We start from the raw sequence: 22,745 nt of genomic DNA, 5'->3' as shown, positions 1-22,745 counted from the left end.
GTGTATTCGGCAGTTGCTGACTCTTAGGTTCTTTATATACTCATTAGGCTTAGCAGGTTGATAATTTAGATATTTATTTTGGGCCTGATGTTTATATGTCTGATTCTATCATTGCTAAGAGGATTGTTAATATCTATATTGGTGGAATTGTATTTTTTCATTTAATTCTGCCCATTTTTGCCTCCTATAGTTTGAGGCTTCATTATTGGGCATGTATACGTTTAAAATTGGTCTTTCTGATGAGTTGTTGTTTCTGACATTGTAAAATGTTCTTTATCTCTGATTACATTGGTCTTTCCTTGAACTTTAAGTTCATGTTAATATAGTCACTCCAGCCTTTCTATGCTTACTATTTGCACTGTCTTTTCATAAGCATTTACCTTTGGTCTCCATTGGTAACAGTGTATCTTTTGTAAACAGAATATAGTTGAGGCTTTTTTTTTTTTTTTTAATTTGGCAATTTAGGTTTTTTAGTTGGGAGTATTTACTTTGATTTTTGGATTTGGGTCAACTATTTTTTCATTTTCCCCTCTTTTAGTTCTTCCCCCACCTCCTTTTGAATTTTTGAAGTTTTTTAGAATTTCATATTAATCTCTTTTAGCTTTTTAAAGCTATATTTCTCTTATTTTTAGGTTTATGCTATATAAATTATATACAGCCTTAACTTATTACAGTGTATTTGGAATTAATATTCTAACACTTCATGTGAAATCTAGAACCCTCATAACTTTATAGGTCCATTTTTTCACTGCTACCCTTCATGCTAGAGTTCTGTCTGTTGTAAACTGCACAAGAGAATGTTACAGATGTTGCTTTAAACTGTCCTAGGAACTTAACAAATTAAAAGAAAAATAAATGTTGGGTACTTGACCATTTCCAATGAGCTTCATTTCTTTCCAAAGATAATCAATTGATAGTCTAAGAACTTTTATTTTTTTATTTATTTTTTTTATGGTGAAAAAATTTAGATTTATAGCCGGTTGGACTCCGTTTAGATGATCCCAATTTTGTTGGCAACATCCAAAGCATCATAGTCAGGAGCCAGTTGAACATATGCTTTCTTCTCTCCATCAGGCCTGATCAAAGTGTTGACCTTGGCCACATCAGTGTCATAGAGCTGCTTCACAGCCTGTTTGATCTGGTGCTTATTGACCTTGACATCCACAATGAACACAAGTGTGTTGTTTTCTGTTTTCTTCATGGCTGACTCAGTAGTCAGGGGGAACTTGATGATGGCCTAGTGATCAAGCTTGTTTCTCCTGGGGATGCTCTTTGGAGGATATTTGGGCTCCCTTCGGAGATGCAGGGTCTTGGGTCGTTGGAATGTAGATGATATACGGATCTTCTTTTTTTTTTGTGACTGTGCATGCCTTTCAGCACCGCTTTCTTAGCTTTCAAAGCCTTGGCTTTGGCTTTGGCTTTTTTTTTTTTTTTTTTTTTAATTTTTATTCATTCATGATAGTCACACACAGAGAGAGAGAGAGAGAGATGCAGAGACACAGGCAGAGGGAGAAGCAGGCTCCATGCACCGGGAGCCCGACGTGGGATTCGATCCCGGGTCTCCAGGATCGCGCCCTGGGCCAAAGGCAGGCGCCAAACCGCTGCGCCACCCAGGGATCCCTGGCTTTGGCTTTGGGAGGGGCAGGGGCTTCCTTCACCTTTGGCGCCATCTTCGTGAAAGGGAAAGGGCTAAGAACTTCTCTTAATATTTAGTTGTAGTGAAGATTTTCTGGTGACAAAGCCTCTTATTATTGTACTGCTCAGAAAATGTCTGTTTGCCTTTACTCTTAAAGGATATTTTTGCTTAAGATGGAATTCTAGACTGATTGCTTATTAAAAATCTTTTAACACATAAATGATGTTGTATTGTGTGCTGGACTCCACTTCTGATAAGTCTGTGAAAGTTGTCCCTGGATGTAATATCATTGCCCCCCAAAAACACACATACACACACACACGCACACCCTAGCTGCTTTGACATTTTTTCCCCCTCTCTCTTTGGTTTTCAGCAATTTGACTATAACTGTCTAGACCTAACAGTCTTGGTATTTATTTATCCTCTCTGGTGGTTGTTAAGCTTTCTAAATCTATAAATGTATAGTCTTCATCAAATTGAAGTTTTGATCATTACTTCCTCGGATATTTTTTCTGCATCATTCTCCTTTCTCCTGCTGGGACTTTAATCACATATATGCTAGATCTTTTGATATTTTACGTGTTTCTGAGGTAATGCCTCCTCCTCCTCTTTAAATTATTTTCCTCTCTGACTTTTAGATGAGATAATTTTTGTTGATCTGTCTTTAACTTTACTCCTGTTGCCTCAGCTTGGTGTTGAACTCCACAGATAGATTTTTTTTTTTTTTAAGCCTCAGTATCATATTTTTAAACTTCAGGATTTATATTCCTGTGAGAAGAGTTGATTTTTTTTGTTTGTTTTAGCAGGCAATTGGGCTGATTGGATGCAAACTGCTAGTCTATTTCTTGTGTTTCAAAACACTCTAGCATTTAAAATGTATTTTGGTAGAAGTCTGTCGTTTTTCTTAATTATTTTTATCAATTGTTATTTGATACAGTTCTACCTGCAAGATTTAGAATTTGATGTTTTATTTCACCAAATACAATTCACTGGAGTGCAGCAAAGGAGAAGCATATTGGTCTTAAAAGAAATTGATACTTAGCAGGTCCTAATACTCCAAATTATTCTTGTACCTAAGTATAAATTCAAGTTTCTAGTCATGAGGAATTTGGACCAGGTCGAAACAATGGATTAGAATCTATCTAAAAAGCAATATCTATATCATGAACAAAATTATATCCCTTTATTCATAGAAGAAGGAATATACTCTGAAGCAGAACAAACACAAAATAGTTCTTTCTTCAAAGATACTATGAATAGACATAGTCTGTCTTTAGAGAGAGGATACTTTATGTGCCAAAATGTAAATAATCAGTTGTATGTAGTGGGATGTTTCAGAATTTTAGAGTTGGAAGGGACCTCTGGGACCATGGGTATGGGCCAGAAAGGTTAGGAACCTTCCTTCCAGTCTTTGGGGCAGCCTTCTTGTGTAGGGATTGCTTGGAATGGAGAACTAAAGAGCCTAATCTTTTGATACAGAAAACAGAGTTCCACATAGGTTCTGTCATTTACTATCAATTTGATTTTTGGCATGACACTTAACCTTTCAGTGTCTGCATCCATTTTATTTACAAAATAGAGGTAATAGTCTATCTTGCAAGATTGCTTAAAAAGTTACATGGCTGGCACAGACTAGACATTTCAGTATTTTGTATTCTGCTTTCAGAGGTATTCAGTATTTTGTATTCTGCTTTCAAAATGCCGGTAGAGGGATCCCTGGGTGGCGCAGCAGTTTGGCACCTGCCTTTGGCCCAGGGCGCGATCCTGGAGACCCGGGATCGAATCCCATGTCGGGCTCCCGGTGCATGGAGCCTGCTTCTCCCTCTGCCTGTGTCTCTGCCTCTCTCTCTCTCTCTCTCTCTCTGTGTGACTATCATAAATTAAAAAAAAAAAAATGCCGGTAGAGTGTGCATATAAGAGTGAAGGAGTGAGAAGATTGCTATTCTTAATGTGTTAATACTCTTAGGTAACACCTGCAAGAAAAGATCTATGAATTTTAGAGAATTTCTGGGACAGAATGATCACAGAAAGACCCTTGAAAGGGGACTAGTGGGAGCTTTAACTAGAAGCTATGCTAGTCGAGAAGTAGGAGACTGGACATGGGATTTATATTGGCTTTGCATTTGTATTACTTGTGTATTTCTATTACTGGAAACTCTTCACTGTAGGAAAACCTGGTTACATTATTGCACTGTGCACTGAACCACAGAAGAAAGGGACAATGGTAAACAGGAGGTGTGGAAGTGCTGAACACTTGAGAATCAGGTCATTGAATTCTGGCTCCCTGTGCCTGGTACTAAAGTAGGCATTTAGCAAATATTTGTTTTAAAAAAGTTTCTAGAGATACCCTTGCACCTTGGTATTCATATTTCCAGAATCTGGGTTTATTTTGGATTGCCCAGCCAAGTATAACCTAGTGTGGTAGTAGCCTGAAGGCTCACATTTTGTTGACAATTACCTAGTTAAGTATGTTCAAGGCTCAGACTTGTCCAGAGGTAGAGGAATCCTGGAGGTGGTGTAGATGGATTCCATTCTTTCTTTGCCTCTAACCTTTCCCCCACCTGTCCCTGGGGGATTTATTTAGGCTGAGCCCTGGTTTAATTCACCCACTTACTGAAATCTGCACTTGGCTCTGTGTTTATTGTAAGAGTTCATGAAATTTTAGTTGAATAAGTGAACAAAAGGCACTAAATTTGTAGGAAGGTAAAAGGAAGATTGAAAGCTAGTGAAGCCACCCAGATGAGGAATTTATAATGAATCAACCAAGGCTCAGAGCAAACAGATGATTATTCTCGAAAACCAGAGCCCTGGCAAATTGAGCAGTTTGTTTAGGTTTCCTTGATTGGAAATTAATCTAGGTCTGTTTCAGCTCTTATTGTTCATAGTCTGACTTTCCAAGAGAAATTCCTTTTTATCTTAGAAACCCTCTTCCTGGCCCACGTATGCCTTGTTCCATAAGATGAGATGGTAGTCTCTCATTTTGGAAAAATAGTATAAGAGAGGATGTGATAGTTGTAATATTTATGTGGCTCTTTATTTTTTAGTATATCCATGTATATTTTCTCATTTTATCCTCTTAATGACATCATAAAAAGTGCAGCTATCATTATCCCATTTTCCATACGGGAAAACTGTATCAGAGAGGTCATTATAAGTGTTGAAGTGACAAAGACAGAATTTTTCTACTTTTGTGTTTTATTTGTCTCATATTGGTTATGATAATTGTCATCATTTATTGAATATGTATTATTAAGTACTGTCATTAAATCTTTTGTAGCAGCATAGTTCTCCCCCCGCCCCCCCCTTTAAATTCTTCCATCTTACTTCAGTGTTTCTCCTCAGTGAGGCCCTTCTTGGCCACTTGTTTTTAAATTTTATTAATTGCACCCCTCTTTACTTTTTATCCTCATTTCAGTTTTATTTATCTCCTTATAATTTATCACCTAGGATGTGTATATGATTTATTTTTTATATGCATTTTTGTATGCATTTATATATTATTATTTCCTAGTAGAACAAAAACTCTTTGAGGGCAGAGCTATTTAATTCCTCGATGTGCTCTCAGTATCAGGAAAAAATATCTACATGTAGTATATGGTAGGTACTCAGTAAACATTTGCTACAGGAATTCATAATCTTCAAAACCAGCTCTATAAAGCTTACGGACGAAGAAAATTATGCACAGGTAAATATCTTGTCCAGGGTCATCTAAGTGGTTAGAGAATTTGATTATGAATTCAAGTGAATTTAGATTTGGTGTTCTACTACATATTTTCAAAATTTCATCTCCTAAGATATGAGGGAAGGTACTGCAGAAGCTGTTGTAAAATGTAAGGATGAAATTCTATCTTTTCTTTTCTTTCCACTTCTTCCTCTAACAATTCACTTTATTTGCTTGATATATTAGAGTTTAGTATGAAGTTTTTTTTTTTTTTTTTTTAAGATTTTACTTACTTACTTATTCATAGAGAGAGAGGCAGAGACACAGGCAGAGGGAGAGGCGGGCTCCATGCAGGGAGCCTGACGTGGGACTCCGTCCCAGGTCTCCAGGATCACGCCGGAGGCTGCAGGCGGTGCTAAACCCCGGGCTGCAGGTGGTGCTAAACCGCTGCACCACTGGGGCTGCCCAGCATGAAGTTTTTATAAAGTAGTGTGTCACTTTAAAAAATATCTACCATTGATTACACTACATCCTTCTGCTTTTCAAAAATAATCCTCCTGCAAGGTTGAGTTTGAGTTTAAAAGAAATGCACAAATATTATGATTAGGAGATACTCCTTAAACTTTGTTGGAAATGGTAAGAAAATATTAAATAAATGTCCTTAAAGCAGAGAGAAAATTTAAGGTATTTGTAGGTCCTCTAAACTCCTAAGTGGAAGGACCATGTCAGAATAATGTTGTAGTGCTTTATGGATATTGGGAATGAATGGATAAACTAGAGTATGATCTCTTGGAGGGGAGATTCTGAGCATACTATGGTAAGTGGTAGATAGTTGATGAATTCAGCAAACATTTGTTGAGGGCTTACTATATACTTGACATTGTAGGAAGAGAAACAAAGAGCTTATCCCAAGGACATAGTTAAGTCACACGAGACATGTGTTCATATATTTGGTATATCTTGCTAATCTCTTGCAGGTGATGCCCCAAAGGACAGAAGTACCCTCTTTGGGAAATATTTCCTGATTGTATTTGAGACTGAACAGTGGTCTGAATAGATTATCAATTCCATCTAATGTGGCAGTACTTTCAGCTCAAACTAGAAATTTTTTCTAGAGTTCTAATAAATGGGAGGTGGGTGCAAGAACTGGATTGTACCTAAATGGTGTTTATTCTGGAGAAAGATTATTTATTTGACAGAACAGTTTGTGTTCTTTTAACAAATGCTGCTTAATGTGAATTATCTCCTTGAATTTTTACCACAACCCTGTGATACAAATACAATTCCTCTTACCATTTTAGATTTGAGAAAATTGAGACTCTGCTAAGCAATTTCCCAAAATCATTCTTGAATTAGGTGATATGGCCAAGATTTTAATCAGTGTGGTCTGATGTTGCTTTTTATACTTTTTCCACTGCCAGTTTTCTGTAGGTCTTCAATTTTTAAAAAGGAAGGTGGTTTATTCTCTCCTGAGAGTATTACTCATCAACCAAAGCATGAAAGGAATATGTCTAAACATTTTAAGTACTATGATGAATACTTAGCTGCTAAATGAGGAAAAGATTGAGTTTAAATGCTCAGTTGACATGGGTAAAACAATGACTGGGGTTCCTTCTGGACTGTTAGTGACAAGCCTTTTAACTCTAATAAATCACAAGGATGTAATATGAGGAAGAGCATTATATTACTAAGGGATCATCCTGCAGGAACATAAACAAGATATAAAAGTTAAATGAAATCTTTCACTCTTTTTTTCCCCCCAATTCATCATTATTCCGTTAGAACATAATCCTAAGACACTTGCTTATAATGTATGTCACTATGGAATTTCTGTTAGGTTTTGGCTTGTTTTGTTGTTGGCGTTGTTTTGTAAATGAGTACCTCTTATATAAGAACTTTTAGCTAATGGAGTAATTGAAAAACTGCAGCTGTTGAGTTAGTACTTAGGATTAAAGTCTAATAGAGTGAGCTTCCTTTCTGTTACACGCAAGTAGAACTTGGTTGACTCTTTGGCATTCCCAGTGTGGAACTGTGGTTGGTAAAGCTTTTCATAGTATGGCTTCCCTGGAGAGTGTAGCAAACCGTTTGCTACTCTCAGGACTCCTCGGTTCTCTCCCAGTATGAAGCTTTGACAATAATCAGTATTTCTGACAAGCCAATAATCAGTATTTCTGATTATTGTCAATGTTACTGATTAATAATCAGGAACTGCTCAGCCAGCTTGCCTGGGGGAGGGGCGGGGAGCAAGATGGCCCAGAAGAATGAAAGCAACCAGATGGCTACCTATCTCACTATTTAATAAATAGCAGTTTGGAATTTCAACTATTTATTTTGTTTATATTTTAAGGAAAAAAATATATATGCAGCATATGTTCCATATACTTGTTTATATTTGGAAATTAAAATATGGTTGTATGCATGCATGAAAAGTTTAATTCTGATGCCAAATATAGATTGGCTGACTTTAAGCATATGTGTCCTATACGTTAGCCAATGTATGTGCCTCATATTGAGATAAGGGGAGATAATCCTGCCCTCTTACTCACACACACCTCTCCTGTGTACTCACACATTTGATATGATGTACTCTCTTTGAACACACAAAAAAATGCAGTATCTATTGTTTACAGATATGCATTGTATTCTGTGCACGTATTTACAGTCTCTGTAACCCAATATTCATGTTTACATTTGTTATATGTACTCTTACCCTGGCAATAGAAAATGGAAATCTTTCTCTCCCACCACCACCACCACACACTAATATTTAAGGCTTATGAATTCTAGTTACAGATTTTTTTTTTTGTCCTTGTTTTGGCAAAAACCCAGAATAATCCTTTTCCCCCATTCTCTTAATTTCCATACATTGTGTTCCCACTGTTGGAGATGCAGCAAATGCAGGCGTGCAGGTACTGTTTCTCTATCAGCAAAGACAGGAAGAAGGGAGTGTTGCAGGCAGGCACCACTGGAGAGTAGTTGGTAGCCAGGTACTGAAGGATGAAGCCTTTGGAGCAGGGCAGGAAAAGAAACATAAGCTCCCACTCCACTGTACATCTCTCCCTGCTCCAGCATTTCACATAACCCTGCAGTCTGTATGTGTGCAGATGTCGTCTTTTCGTAAAGCAGAAACTTGAAAAGTATGGACTTTTTACTCAAAATGCATCTAACTAGAAGAGAATGGACTGAGTGGAAGTCTTCATTCTATAAGCCAGGAAGACTGTATCATGAGAAATGAACATTCCACTAAAAGTGGAAACAATTTAAGCTCATTATACCCACGTTTCCAGTATCTCTGGGTTGGATAGTACTCAAATACTGGGGAGAAGGTAACAGCCAAGATCTCTCCAAATCCACACAAGACTACTGCTCCTACTAGAAAAACAATCCAATCGTCTACATTGGCAGAATGCATACACAGAATCTTAACTCAGAGTATATTTGAAAACTGGTGAGCCTCCTCTAAGGGCAAGGACCACATCATCCCTAATATATTCCTTAGCGCAGTAGGAAATACTTGTGGTGAGGACGTGAAGGAATTAATTGCTGCTAATATCAAGAGCTTCAGAATTAGCCAAACCCTTTGAAAGTCTGGACACATGAAGTAACACACTGATAAAAAATAAATCTTACCAAGATTTCAACTTTGTTTTAATATTGGAAGACTGGGCAGGTCAGGGTCATGCTAAAATAGCTGATGGTGGGCATTTTCACTGATTGGTGCTTAAGCAGTCTTTAGTCCTTTTATATGCTGCAAAGTGCATGCTGGTTCTTCTGCAAACTCCTGGAGGACACTCCTGGACACTCCTGGAGGAGTGTCGCCGTCACATCCTCTGACACCATGTCAGGCACCCCGACTACCACCACCACCAGGAAGGTGTTAGCAATGAATCCTACGCAGACTGCGATAGAGAGCAGGCATGCCCCAGGTCTTCTGTTTGCAATCCTCCTTGTCATCAGATAGGGGATGAGAAGACCTTCCCAAATCTAACTGTGAGTTAGAGAATGATATCAGATGCAGTTTGGCAAGGGAACACACAGAATAGTTCAGAGAACGATATAATAAAATTGTTGTGATTGAAGCAAATATCCTCATTCCTCTGGTTTGGAATCCACATGGGAAACATTACTTCTTCTTGTTTCTAGCAAATCTTAATAGCATTTCCCCCTAGCATCCAGGCTTTGCACCTCATATAAGTGGTCTATGTGAGTGTTGTGGTTGTTTCCTAATTAAAACAACAACAGCAAAAAAAAAAAAAAAAAAAAAAAAACTCCTACCTCTGTATCAGTACTTAAAGCTCTGTCTATATTGTAAAGGCCCCGAGATCTCAGAGGCTCCTTTGTCACTACTCGGGTATCTTGAAACTAAAGCGAAGAAGTACCTTTTCTCTATCTATTGAGAGAAGTATATTACAAACTGGCCTCCCTGTTGGAAGGTAGGACCAAGAGAGAGTGCTCTCCTTCCTGAGGTTTTCACACCATACTCAACAATCAGGTGATTATGGATATTCCAGGCCAGTCTTCAACAGTTGAAGAAATTGAATGTTTATAAGATGCTTTCTCTTGCACTATTTCCCCCCTCCTCAGTTTTAAAGGGAATTTATGTTGTGGGAGTTTGTTATTCCAAATATGGAGTACACTTTATGTTGGCCTCTGGCTTGTGCTGACTTATCTTCTTATAATGGAGGACTAGGAGAGATCTACTTACTGTATTGAGCTCTAAGGTCATTAGAAGAATTGTGTATTAATGAAGTCCTGAAATGGCATATTCTATTCTATTGGAGAGCTAAGTCAATATTCAAAAAGGGGAAATGGAAACATCTTTTTTCCATTGTGTTTCAAGATTGTCTTCCCAAGAATTGGATTTACTAAGTTCTTGCCAGGTCAAGGGTAAGGAAGTGTTTAGTGGTAGCAGATTTTTGTTTCCCTGCCAGTGTCATCTTTCCACTTCATTGCTGAGCTAATTGACACTTGCTGGCAAGTGTTTGATCGATCTACTCTCAAAGGGCCCGTCAAGAAACCCTAAAACACTGGTCAGATGGCCTGTAACTGGAGGTTAGCTGGGGTTTTGACTTTCATTTATACAGAAAAGACTTCCTGAGTCCCTGCAGTGTGCCAGGCCCTGTCCCAAGTTGCCAGATTGGTTGGAGATGAGATATCATTTGCAGTGGGTGTGGGGAAAATTGCAGGGTCCTAGAGCCCTCCCAGCCTATCCCCAGTTTCTCTAGTGGTATGGCCTCCCGTTACTTGGAATGCTTCTAAGGTTACACCTGGTGTTGATAAGTTATGCACAGATATTTGTACTCTAAATATGGGTTTTACAAAGTAAGAGGGGCCTGAGTTTTCTTTCCTTTTCCATGATTGTGTCCTTCATGGGTCACCAGAAAATTACTAAATTCACAAACCCAAGATATTTCGCTCCCTTTCCACCATGATTAATTTCTTACGCAAACTTCTCTCAAAAGTTGTGAGTTAAACGGTAGAGGTTAGCCTCTGTACTGTGGTTCCTGCTTCTCCCCCCACTCCCCAATTCTCAGCCTCTTGATTTTTTTTAAGGTCAAGACTAGGCTGAACTTCTTGTTCCTCATGAAGGAACAGGCTGTAAACTTTGAAGGCCTGAGGACTTGCTTATTTTGGTTTAAAGGAACCTCAGCTCAGGAGCTCCTATTACAAGGATGAAGTGAGAAGAAGTGGATTGAAGCCTGCCCTTCCCATTGTTTCTTTTGTTATGATCTGGTTGTTAGGGGTAGAGTGGGGTGAAAACCAGGGCAAGAGCTTGTTGAGCCCTTGAGTTGATAACCTTGGCTTTCAGGAGGCTTGGGTGTGTGTTTCCATGACTCTCCTGAAATACCTAACACAAACTGCTGCCCAAAGCAAACCCCTTATAACCTTTAAAGCAAACCTGCATTTTGCTTAGAGAGAAGCTGCTGCTCTCAACTGTTTCCCAGAGCTCGGCCTCCTCTGGTTCTCTGGCATGTCAGCACTTGCCTTCTGTTTTTTCCATTGCACTCCTCCCCAGCTCAGCCACAGGGGCCCCACCTCTCACAGGATCAGGGTATGTGACCCTGGAGCCCAGACAGCCTTGCACATAAATCTTCCTGGTCCACCTGCAGTTCATCTGTCAGCAGCTGCCCTGCTTCTCCACTGGATGTGCTATTCCCACACATCCGTCAGACAACCCTGAAGCTTCTGGGCCATTGGAAAGTCAGACTGACCCTATTCTGTCTACAGGTCTTCACTTATTTTGTGTTGTATCCTTGCCTGCTGTGCCTAGCTCTTCTCTGAGTGATTACACAAAGCCCAAACTCTGGTGGTTGATGAGCAGCCACATCACAATGATGGCTATTGGCCATCAGGATACCTTCCCTGAACTGGCGTTCTTTTTCTGGGCAAGACTTATGCCAGAGCAGCTGATACTACCCAGGGGGCAGGTCAAGATAGGGAATTTAGACAGGTCCAGAGTTTGATTGGCTTGAACCAGAAAGGAGCAGTATTCATAGGTTTATCTGCCCTTTCCTAGAACTAGAAGCAGATTTCTCCAATATTGCAAATAATGGTGTATTGTATGAGGGCAGATGAATACAGTGGTCACCACTTCTGAGTCTTTTCTAGCTGCTAGGCACTGCATTAAATAAAAATACATAGTATAGTGTTCAAGAACATGGGTTCTAATTATTTATTAGCTGCGTGGCCTTGGGCAAATTAGAACCTCTATTAAAAAGAGCATATAGCAATTACTAAAAGCTATTGGGAAAATTAAAAGGCTTGATGTATAGTTGCACTTTCAAAGTGCCCAGCACATGGCCAGCAATCCATAAATGCTAATTGTTATGCTACTGATTTGTCGGGGAGGGGGAAATGGGATCCTTAAATAGGAAAAATGAACAATATGAAGTAGGTTATGTGGGGTACAGATGGTGAGTCCAAGGTGATTTTGGAAAGGAAGGGTCTGAGGAGGATTCAAAGAGACAAAAATTGGGCTGGGACTGAAAGAACGAGTAGAACTTAGTTTGATCCGGGAGATTTGATATTTTCCCCCCTGCAATTTAGAGAGTTTGTAGCACATAGAGAAAATGGAGCTAGGACTTAGAAGAAATGATCTCTACTTTCTACACTCACTCAACATGAGTATGGGCCCACTACTGAGCCTAGATTTTCTGAGTGTAGGAATGGGACAGGGAATACCTGCTCTGCCCAGTTCCCAGGGTTGTTGGAAGGCACACATTAAGATGAGTCATGTAAAAATGCTTTGAAAATGGCAAAAATAAAAAACAAACAAACAAAAACCCAGAGTAAAGTCCTTATCAGATCCTTAAATTTAGAAAGAGAAGATCCCAGATGAATCCTGAGTTACCTGCAACTGTAATTACATAACCTTTAGGGCATAGTGCTTTCAAAGAGGCATTGACAGCTCTAGCATGGTCCTTAGTCCAGTGTTAACGCATCCAGCCTGCCACCTCTCCAATTGCCAAAAATTATGTTCTTCAAGATTCTCCATTCAAAGTACCTGTGTCAATACATAAAATCCCCAAATAATAACTACAATAATAGTAACAATAACAGCAGTAGTAACACAAAAATCAGTACCATTTATTTGGCACTGACAGTATGTTATTCTCTTGAATACTTCACAAACTTCATCCCTTTTAGTTTTCAAACAACATGAAACACCTGTTACTACTTCCAGTTTAATGATCATAAAGTTGAGACTCAGAAATAATTTACCTAGTTCCTTTAGCTAGTAAATGACAGTTGGATTTAACTCAAATTTATTTGACTCCAAAGCTTAAGCCCTTTATGCCAATTTGCTTTTAACCTAAGAGGGGAAAATAGAAAAGCTCCCTCCTTCCCCTGCCAACCCTGTGCCAGGTTTCCTATGGAGGATGAAGGATGAGGGTGAGTTAAATTAACAGAATGGTCAATGTTCAGGCAGCCCGCTCCCTTACTTAGGGCTTGGTTATTGGAAAACTTAGACCTTACATTACTTTCCTATCACTATCACATGCATTTCCTGGTATGGAGACTGGGCTAGAACAATAAGAATAATCCCTTGTACTTCTCTTGGGCTTTATATGTTCACCATTTGAACAGCACAATAAGCCCCTGTAAAGGGGTAGTCTTCCTATTTTACTCATGAGAAAACTGAGACTAGTGAAGTCAGTTGCTCAATATTTCTAGGCGATAATTGAGAGAGCTGTTTAAAGAATATTGCAACTGTTAATAATAACTAAAAATAATTACCAAGAGATAGCAAAGGTACTGCATTGTATATATCCTGTTTACCATGTGCAACCTGAGACAATGAGAATGTGTTCTACTTGAACTTTGGAATGCAGTGATGTGATGTTCAGAGATGGTAAGCCTTTGTGCTTGCATATACTTAAAATTATTTGTGTCACATTTAAATAACCAAATCCTGGAACTGCTGGGGGAAATAATAATTCTTGAGTAATAAGACTGGGATTGGAGGGAAAGGGGATCAGCTATTAAATTCTTATCACAGCACAAAGGTTTTTGAATGTCAAATGTTAAACTCTTCTACACTCAATAGGAATTTTGCTATGAATCTTCAGTCCCCTAGGGTACCTTTCCTGTCGGTGCCTGTCAGCTTCATTGTTATGCATTTTAAATGCAGCTTTCCCTAACATTCAAAACTCCTTCCGGAGTTTTAGGAAAGAGACATAAATAAAGTGTGTACTCTGCCTTTACATTTTGTTTTCTTTTACCTTTTTGTGTGTCTGCCCCACCCCCAGTCTTTAGAACTATAAAGCTAAGGTAGAGAGAGCTTTAAGAAAGGGGGCTCTGGGGAAGTATGCAAATGGCAGAAATGTCTATGGGAAAATTAAGGGAAGTGAAATTCAGCAAGAAAGAAATTCATTGATGTTGTGATGAAACGTTGTCACTGGAGATGATGACAAATTAGAATCCGTTCCCATGGGGACCGGCGTGCTACCTACTGATCATTTGACCCATGGCTGGATGTTGGCTAGCCAAAGAATTGACCCAAAAGATGACAAGATGGTTTTAGTCCCGTCGTCTCATCAGCATTCAGGAACCCCTTAGGGGATGAAGGGGAGAGGATAAAGAAGGATAAAAGATGAAAGCTGAGCTGTGGAAAGAAAAATGTTTTTAATTACACTGAGGAGGATTGTGGGTCCACCTGTAGCTTTTGTTAAGAACGTCCTTTGTTTTCTCCTGTCTGCAGGGATCATGGCAGGATACAGACCCAGAATCTGTCTGGCCTCTTGGAAGGTTCTGTGTTGGTAGCCAGTCCTCTTCAGTTTAGCGGATACATTCAGAATTTAATCTCTCTGTGGGCTATCTTTACTCTAATAGATTCTGTTATGCCCGCCGAGCAACCTGGATTTGCTTGGCATGCTGAAAGAGATTGCTTTTAGAGAGAGAGAGAAATACCCTGCAGTGGAGCAGGAGTTGAGGTTTCCATAGTGAATCACTATCACATTCCTTGTCAGAAGGGCACGGGGAGGTCATCTCAGGCAGTGGGGTCAAGGGAGGCCAGAGGACCACATGGGAATCTAGGGACTCTTAACCTCCACATGCCTGTTTCTTCACTTGTAAAATGGGAATTACAATTGCATCTTATTACCCTATGATGGCAGATGAATTAATTGAATGAAAATCCAGAGGAGAACATTAAATTATGAAAGTCACTTAAAGGAATAGTGCATCCATGCTGTTCTCTTTCCAGGTTATGAGCAAAGTTAAACACCCTGGAGTAATTGGAACAATTTAAGTTAGTTTGATGTAACTTACACCACAGTAGTCCAGTAAGAGTATTGTTTTTGGAGAATACATTATTTCAAATTTGGCCCTATCCCCTCCCTCCTTTTTTTTTTCTCTTTCTTTTTCTTTTTTTTTAAAATCCGTGATAGAATTCAATTCTAAAACTCCTCAAAACCTTGATTTTCATAGGAATTATGTATAATTCTAAATGTATTTTTAGAAGTCTAATTATTATAAAGGAATGAGACTGTGTGTGGCTTATGGTACTCTGCCAAGAAATTCACAGCATTTGTTAAGATGGGTTTGAAAAGAAATGGGAGGAGGGAATTGTTGGGCTGTGTTTCTTACAGGGAGAAACAATATTGCATAGAGGTTGAAGCTGAGGCTCTGAAGTTAGAATACTACTGGGTTTGGGTGTCAGCTCTACCACTTACTATCTTTGTAACTTTGAGCAAGTTGCCAAACCTTTATTTAGTGTCTGTTTTGGTGGGGGGCAGAGGGGACGGGGGAGTGGAGGGACGGGGGAGGAATGGAGATGTGTACCTTACAGGGTTCTTTGAAAGATTAAATTAACATGTTTGTGAAGTGCTTAGAACAGTGCCTTGCACGTAGTTAAAATTCAACAAATGTTGGCTATTATATATTTTTTTAATAAGACAAGATGAGATATCATTACATGAAAGACAGGAGTTTCCGACTGAGAGGTGTGAATCCAGAGTGGAAGGATCTGGCATTTGAGACCTTCTGTTAATTGTCGTGTGTGTCTGGGTTCTGTATGCAGGTCGCTGCCTCCACTGATGAACATCGCAGCTCGAGACCTGTCCTAACTAGGAGGCTGAAGGCAGACATGGCCAGCTTGCTCCGGCCTGCTACTTCTGGCCTGGCTCAACCCCTGTCCTCCCCTCTCCCCCTTCAGGGAACTCCTTAGTTCAACTCTCAGCTCAGTAATGGGGGGCTTTATGCCCTGGCTCTGTGCCTTGGCTAATTATATTGATGGGAGTTTCGTCAGATTGTGTGATTTATCATATTTTTAAATGTGTAGCATGTGATAAGCACCACTATATAATAACTATTATAATTTTGTGAAGAACCTTGAGATGTCTTCACAACAGGTTTCCGATCCACAGGCTACAGTTTTGATAAATTCTGATGATGTAGGTGGTAGTACCTGGATCTGAGCAGCTTTGAATAACTCAGCTTCAATATGTTTATCTAGGGTTGGAATTCATCCTATCTTGGGTGTTCGAGTTACTTGTTGATGCATAAAGAAAATACCCCAAACTCAGTGGCATAAACAATAATTTCTTTGTGCTTGCGTATTCTACAGGTCAGGAGCTCAGGCCAAGCTTAGCAAGGATGGCTTATTTCCATTCCAGGGTGTCTGGGACTTCTTCAGGGGAGACTTATCTGGAGGCTTCTTGATGCCTACTAAGAATCTGGGTTGAGATGACTTGAAGACCTGAGCAGCTGGAGTTGCCAACCAAGCACTTAGCTGTGGCTTCTCCATGTGTCTTGGACTTCATTCAGTGTGGTAGCTGAGAGCATTCCAAGAGAGACCTGTGAAAACTGCATGGCCCTTTATGACCTAGCCTCAGAAGTTACATAGTGTCAGTTTCTCTGTAGTTGACTGGTAAAAGCCATCATAACCCTTCTCAGATTCAAGGAATGGGTGGAGAGGGAACAGACCCCATTTGTCAGGATGGAGGGAGTGTTAAAAAAAAATTGCAGCAAATTTTTATAAAACTACTTGATTATGGCTCTATTTTGGGACATGTTAGGGCTTCTTACTTCTACCTGTAGCAAAATAAGCCGTATAGTCTCTCTTGCAACTACTTAACACCATCACTGTGGAATGAAAGCAACCATCAACAATTAGGTAAACCAATGACTGTTTCAGTAAAACTTTATAAACAATGAAACTTGACTTTCCTGTAGTTATTAGAACCACAAAAATACCTTTTAAAATAAGACATTTAAAAATGTAAGAATCATTCTTAGCTCATACAGAAATGGACAGTGAGCCAAATTAGAATATCATGATTAACTAGATTCTGACTTTGTTTAAGTTAGAATTCTCCAAATGTATAAAAGAAACACTGGGTATTTCTCAGATGTTTTTGTGTGTTTGTTTATTCATATGAGAGAGAGAGAGAGACAAATGGCTGCAAATTCCATTTTCATTTTGAAGTGAGTTTGTAAAGCTATTACTTAGAATTTCAGTTATTTCAAGCATATTTTATCTTTATACTATTACAGAACATTTGTTCCCAAGAGCAAGGAAGGGCTATATTCTTGATATTACAGGTAGAAAACTAATGATATGTATTACTTCAAAACCTAAGGAGAAAAGATAGAACTTGCTCTTCTTGATGGACTTTCTAGAATACATGTTGTTGTGTTTAAATAAGTATTCCACATTTTTAAAGAGGATGTTGATCCTTAGACCAAAAGATCCTTAGACCAAGAGTCTCTGGGGTGAGGTCGTCCCCCCCCCATTTTTATTAATTCATTAAATATTATCTGCCTGCAGTGCCAGGCAGGTGCTGAAGATCTAGGAATGAACAACAACATATGGAGTACCTGCCCTTACAGAGCATCCAGTCTAGGGGGGTAACAGACATTAAATAGATAACGGCATTAAAACATAATGTGTGTTATGCAGAGGGAATGCAGGGTACTATGACAATATACTTTAGGTTTTTAAGCTGGACCTGTTACTCTCATCCTCAACTATCCATTGAATGTAAGAATCCAGGAAAAAGGGATTGGTACATAAGTGCAAACTTATGTTTAAAAAATACAGCCTATTTCCCGAGCACATTTTTATTTACCATCCTGGCCTCCACCTGTCAGATGTCAGTTGTACTTTTTACCAAATTTTAAATAACCAGAATTGTCTCCAAACTTTGACGAATGTCTTTGGCGATAGGGGGAGGGCCAGTGGTTACAAAATCATCAGCGGTCTAAATTAAGATGGGAAACTGTGTCTATACATTTTATTGCAAAGACCTCAGTGAGAAAAACACTATGATTTTTAAAAAATAATAAATTCTAGTTCAGGGATTGGAATTGCAGGTGGATTTGTTAATTTGAAGGGCACACAGTTCCTCCTCTGAAAATGCTAAAACAAATTTGGACAACATTTTATCAAATTAAATGTTACTCTGATACTCTTGCTATGTCCAGAAATTTTTCTAAACTTCATGGTTTGTGTGTTGTTTAGGAAGGCTAAGAACCTCAGTTATTTAAGTGAAACTCTGAAAACTCCCAAACATCAATGGGAACAAACAAAATCAAATTTTGGAGTTGTCTTGAAAATAACAAATGAAGATAACCCACTTTGGCTTCATGTTCTCAGCCTGTAAGCTATTGGATCGTGTGAGTTGCATGACCCAGAGGAGATGATTAGTTCTCCTCTAGTGTACTGATAATGAATAGCTCTACAAAACCAATTAGCTATAATTCTATCAGTCATTTCATTTGGGTAACATTTTGTTTAAGGGAAAGAAAAACAACACTGTTTTCCTTGGAGATCTGTAATTAAGCTGTGATATTTGATGGCAACAATGGAGGAAAAAGCAGGGTGCTTATCAATTTGCTTTTGTTATTCCCACATGAAAGTAAATTATGATGAAGCGTTCTGTTTGCAGCAGTTAAGAAAGACATTTGTCCATCTTAAAGGTGTAACAGACCAAACATGAGTATATTTTTAACTACATATTTTGCCTTATGTGGATGTCTATGTTGTACAAGGCCAGGGATTTGCCATTCACGTGGAGGTCTGTGATGGTGCCCCCTGGAGTTGTGTAGCAGAAGATTCTGGATGTCATTTCCCTTCTTCGTTTATTTTTCCCTTGAAAATCTATGTGAATCCAGAACCATAAATAGTGAGTTGTTTTCTTACAGTGACTGTTGTTGCTTTGTAAGCCCTGTTGCCATCCTGCTGACAATAATATCAATAGACTCTGTTTTCCTTTATCTGGCAAGGCATTTTATGGATCAGTATTATTCATACATGTGAGAAGTTCTTAATGCATCATTAGCTATTAAGAGACCGCAGATACCGTTTTATTGTTGTCTGACTATCCTTCTGGGCATTTTGCAGTTTTTATCTCAACTCACACAGTTGAGTGTATGGGTGTATGTTGTGTTTCACCTGAGGTTTTTAATACATGCAGCCTGTGATACAGGTTAATGAGCTGTTAGAAAAAAACACGATGGGTTATTGTGGTGGACTTTTGATTTATTTTGCTTACTGTTTGTCTCCCAGCTAGCCAAAAAAATCCGAGAGAAGTTCAACCGTTACTTGGATGTGGTCAACCGGAACAAGCAAGTTGTAGAAGCTTCCTATACGGCTCACCTAACCTCTCCTCTAACTGCGATTCAAGACTGCTGTACTATCCCACCTTCCATGATGGAGTAAGGCTTGAAAAATATTTTTTCTTTTTGTTTAAAATAGGAACTGGGTTGCTTTCCGTTCATATTCAGATGCCTGTGCTTGTTTATTGCAGGGTGTATGGTACTTCTATCTTAAATAAGCCCTTTGTCTTTACATAGACAAGTAATTTTTCAAGAAGTGGAACTCAACATTCTATATCTAGGAAATTCCTAGACCCTCCCCACTCACTTTTGTCAAGGTCGGCATCCAGGTTCAAAAGTATCAGATATTAGTTGAGTGCAAAGTTGAGTTAAGCTAAGAAAATTGTGAACATTTTGTCATGTTTCAACTAGTGGGTCATGAATAAAATAGTCTCACTGATTCTGGCAGTTTGCCTAATTTAAGGGAGCGCATTTTGTCTTTGGAGAGAGTAGTAAAAATTCCCACTTCATGGTTGGTAGTTTTAAAGATAGCAACTACACTACTGGGAAATACGGCTTCAGATAATACTGCAACAGCATCAGTATCTGCATAGTTAAGGCTTTTTTTTTTTATTTATCAGCCTAGTGATGTGTATATCTGGAGGGTGTAGGGTCATGTGATGCTGGAAATTGTTGGTGGTGGAAAGAATACTTACCTCAAGGTACACAGAACTTAATTTTTTTTTTTAAGAACTTAATTTTTACTTAGTCTTGGTCAGTGACCTTATTTTTGTGCATTTTTCTATCGGTGGATAATACACTTTACTATACCAATTTTCTAGGACTATTTCGAGTAACTAAAAGCTGTTAACGTACTTTTAAAAACTGAGTGTCAATGTTCTCGTAATTAGTATGTATTACTCCTCTTTTTGCACGGTAAGTGCTCTTAAAGTCTTGCACAGGATGGATGCAACATAGTGTTTAGTGGTTAAATGTTTTGCTCCCAGAAGCATTTTTTTTTAACTTACTATAGTTTCTTGGTGGGCTGTGTAAATAGCAAGGCATCAGGTCTTTTATTCTCTGTGATACTGTGATGAGCCTTTCTTCCTGGTTTACTCTATCAGCAGCCTAAAGAAGCTCCTCATAGTTGTTAACTAACTAAATAGGAAAAATGGATACAATGTAGAATGAGCCTATCTGGATAGGCATCCTCCCTGATACTCAGGTGGTCTTGAATATTTGATGATTTAGCCACTCTGTCTTCATCTCTAGAGTGGGAACAATAATAAATAGTTCACGGGTGCTGTGAGCATTTAGTGAGATCACATGTGAAAAATACTTTGTCATTTTCTGAAAAAATATTAACCCTAATGTATATGTGTGTATATGTATATACATATAAGAGTGTATGTATACAAACATAAAAGTGTGTGTATATACATATACATCTATGTGTATGTATATATACATATACACACACCTCCCTATCATAGTGACCATCTCATTTTTTACTAGATGTAATCGAAGAAGATGTCTTTTTTTTTTTTTTTTTTTTTTTTTTTTTGTAGTTGGGGCATCAGTAACTTAACGTTTTTGACAATTTCTCTCTTACCTAAAAAGAGAATGAAGGCCCAGTTGGGTTTTGAACCAAAGAAAAAACTGTTTTCAGAACAAGGAGAAAAGCTTGTGTGTGTGTGTGTGTGTGTGTGTGTGTGTGTGTGTGTGTGTGTAGATAGATACATTAGGAGAAATCCTTAGAGCTGAAGTATACTTAAAACAGTGGTTCTCGGGATCCCTGGGTGGTGCAGTGGTTTGGCGCCTGCCTTTGGCCCAGGGCACGATCCTGGAGACCCGGAATCAAGTCCCACGTCGGGCTCCCAGTGTGTGGAGCCTGCTCCTCCCTCTGCCTGTGTCTCTGCCTCTCTCTCTCTCTCTCTCTCTCTCTCTCTCTCTGTGTGTGTGTGTGTGTGTGTGTGTGTGTGTGTGACTATCATAAATAAATAAAAATTTAAAAAAAATTGTTTCCATGAATCTTTAAAAAAAAAACAGTGGTTCTCAACAGGGGGTGATTTCCACCTTATCCCCCTGTTCCCTTGGACATTTGGCAATGTCCGGAAATACTTTCAGTTGTCCTAATTGGGAGGCAGGAAGAGTTGTTACTGGCACCTAGTGAAGAGAGGTTAGGGATGCCATGCCACATCCTGGGGTGCACACAGGACAGACCCCCCCCCCCCCCCCCCGGCAACGGTTACTGGTTCACAATGTCAGTAGCGCAGAGGGTGAAAACCCCTGCCTTAGAAGATAGGAGTTTTCCATAAATTCATAAGTGGAACTGTTGCTCTAGTTGAAACAACAATCTTGAATTGCCTGTACTTGAAAATCTATCCTGTATGTCTTCATCCCATTACTGATCCACCTTGTGAATTTCTATTAATGTTTCAAGAAATAACTCAACAATTTGCGTCTCTTCCATAGCTTCCTAATACCCACCATCCCCCTTCTTTCCCTTTGTCCCCGGAGGGATTCAGTGCTCCCTCATCTCTGTTCCCACAAGAAGTTATAAAACTTCTCTATTTCGGTGTGGAACTTAATGTTATCAGGGGTTGTTGGTGGTGACTCTGCCTCCCCTGCTGTTCTGGGCAGGGATTACACCTCATCCATTTTTACCCCAGCACCTAGATTGTATTTAATTCCTTCTTGTCAAAATCTGAATTGAGTACGGCAGCCCCAGTGGCTCAGTGGTTTCGCACCACCTTCCGCCCAGGGTGTGATCCTGGAGACCCGGGATCGAGTCCCGCATTGGGCTCCCTGCATAGAGCCTGCTTCTCTCCCTGCCTATGTCTCTGCCTCTCTCTCTGTGTGCGTCTCATGAATAAATAAATCTTCTAAAAAAAAAAAAGAGTTAAGGGGACATCTACTCTCAACAAATTAAAACTTTGAGGATAGAAGGCAAATACTGAACATAATAGTGCAAAATATGACACAGAGGTACTATAGTTCTTCAAAGCAGAGAAATGTACCAGGTGGTTGGCATCACAAAAGATTCTGTGAACTTTAGAAGCATATATGTTATTTGATCTGATCATTTGGGGAAATATCATAATAAAATAATAAGACAGGTTTATAAAGAGAAGCTTGTAAAGAAAGTCGTGGCAGTGCCATTTAGAATAGAAAATGTTGTCATTACCTTAAATTTCTTTTTTTTTTATTACCTTAAATTTCTAATAGGGAATTAGTCAAAGAGATTGTATCACATCCATAAACATGAGATGATAAGATACAGCCAGACTGTAAAAGAAGAGTATTTGCTGACTTGTGAAAATGGCCATACATACCTACACATGCACGTGTGCACACACACTCTAAAAGTTTGAAAGGACTCACATCAAAGTGTTTTTTGGGGTAAGA

The 22,745-nt window shown here is 39.0% G+C and overlaps 1 protein-coding gene across 1 annotated transcript in view; it reads left to right on the top strand.

Moving 5' to 3' along the window:
• The window catches only part of CACHD1 (cache domain containing 1), a 201,842-nt gene that overhangs the window by 84,661 nt on the left and 94,436 nt on the right, over window positions 1-22,745 (top strand). Inside the window, exon 3 of the mRNA XM_041770890.1 lies at window positions 19,309-19,457. Within this exon, the coding sequence (XP_041626824.1) occupies window positions 19,309-19,457 (149 nt within the window). The remainder of the gene's footprint in view (window positions 1-19,308; window positions 19,458-22,745) is intronic.

Source organism: Vulpes lagopus, chromosome 10, assembly GCF_018345385.1.
Source record: "Vulpes lagopus strain Blue_001 chromosome 10, ASM1834538v1, whole genome shotgun sequence".
NCBI lineage: Eukaryota > Metazoa > Chordata > Mammalia > Carnivora > Canidae > Vulpes > Vulpes lagopus.
The sequence above is the reverse complement of the archived record's forward strand: the minus strand, read 5'-3'. Positions and strand labels throughout refer to the sequence as shown.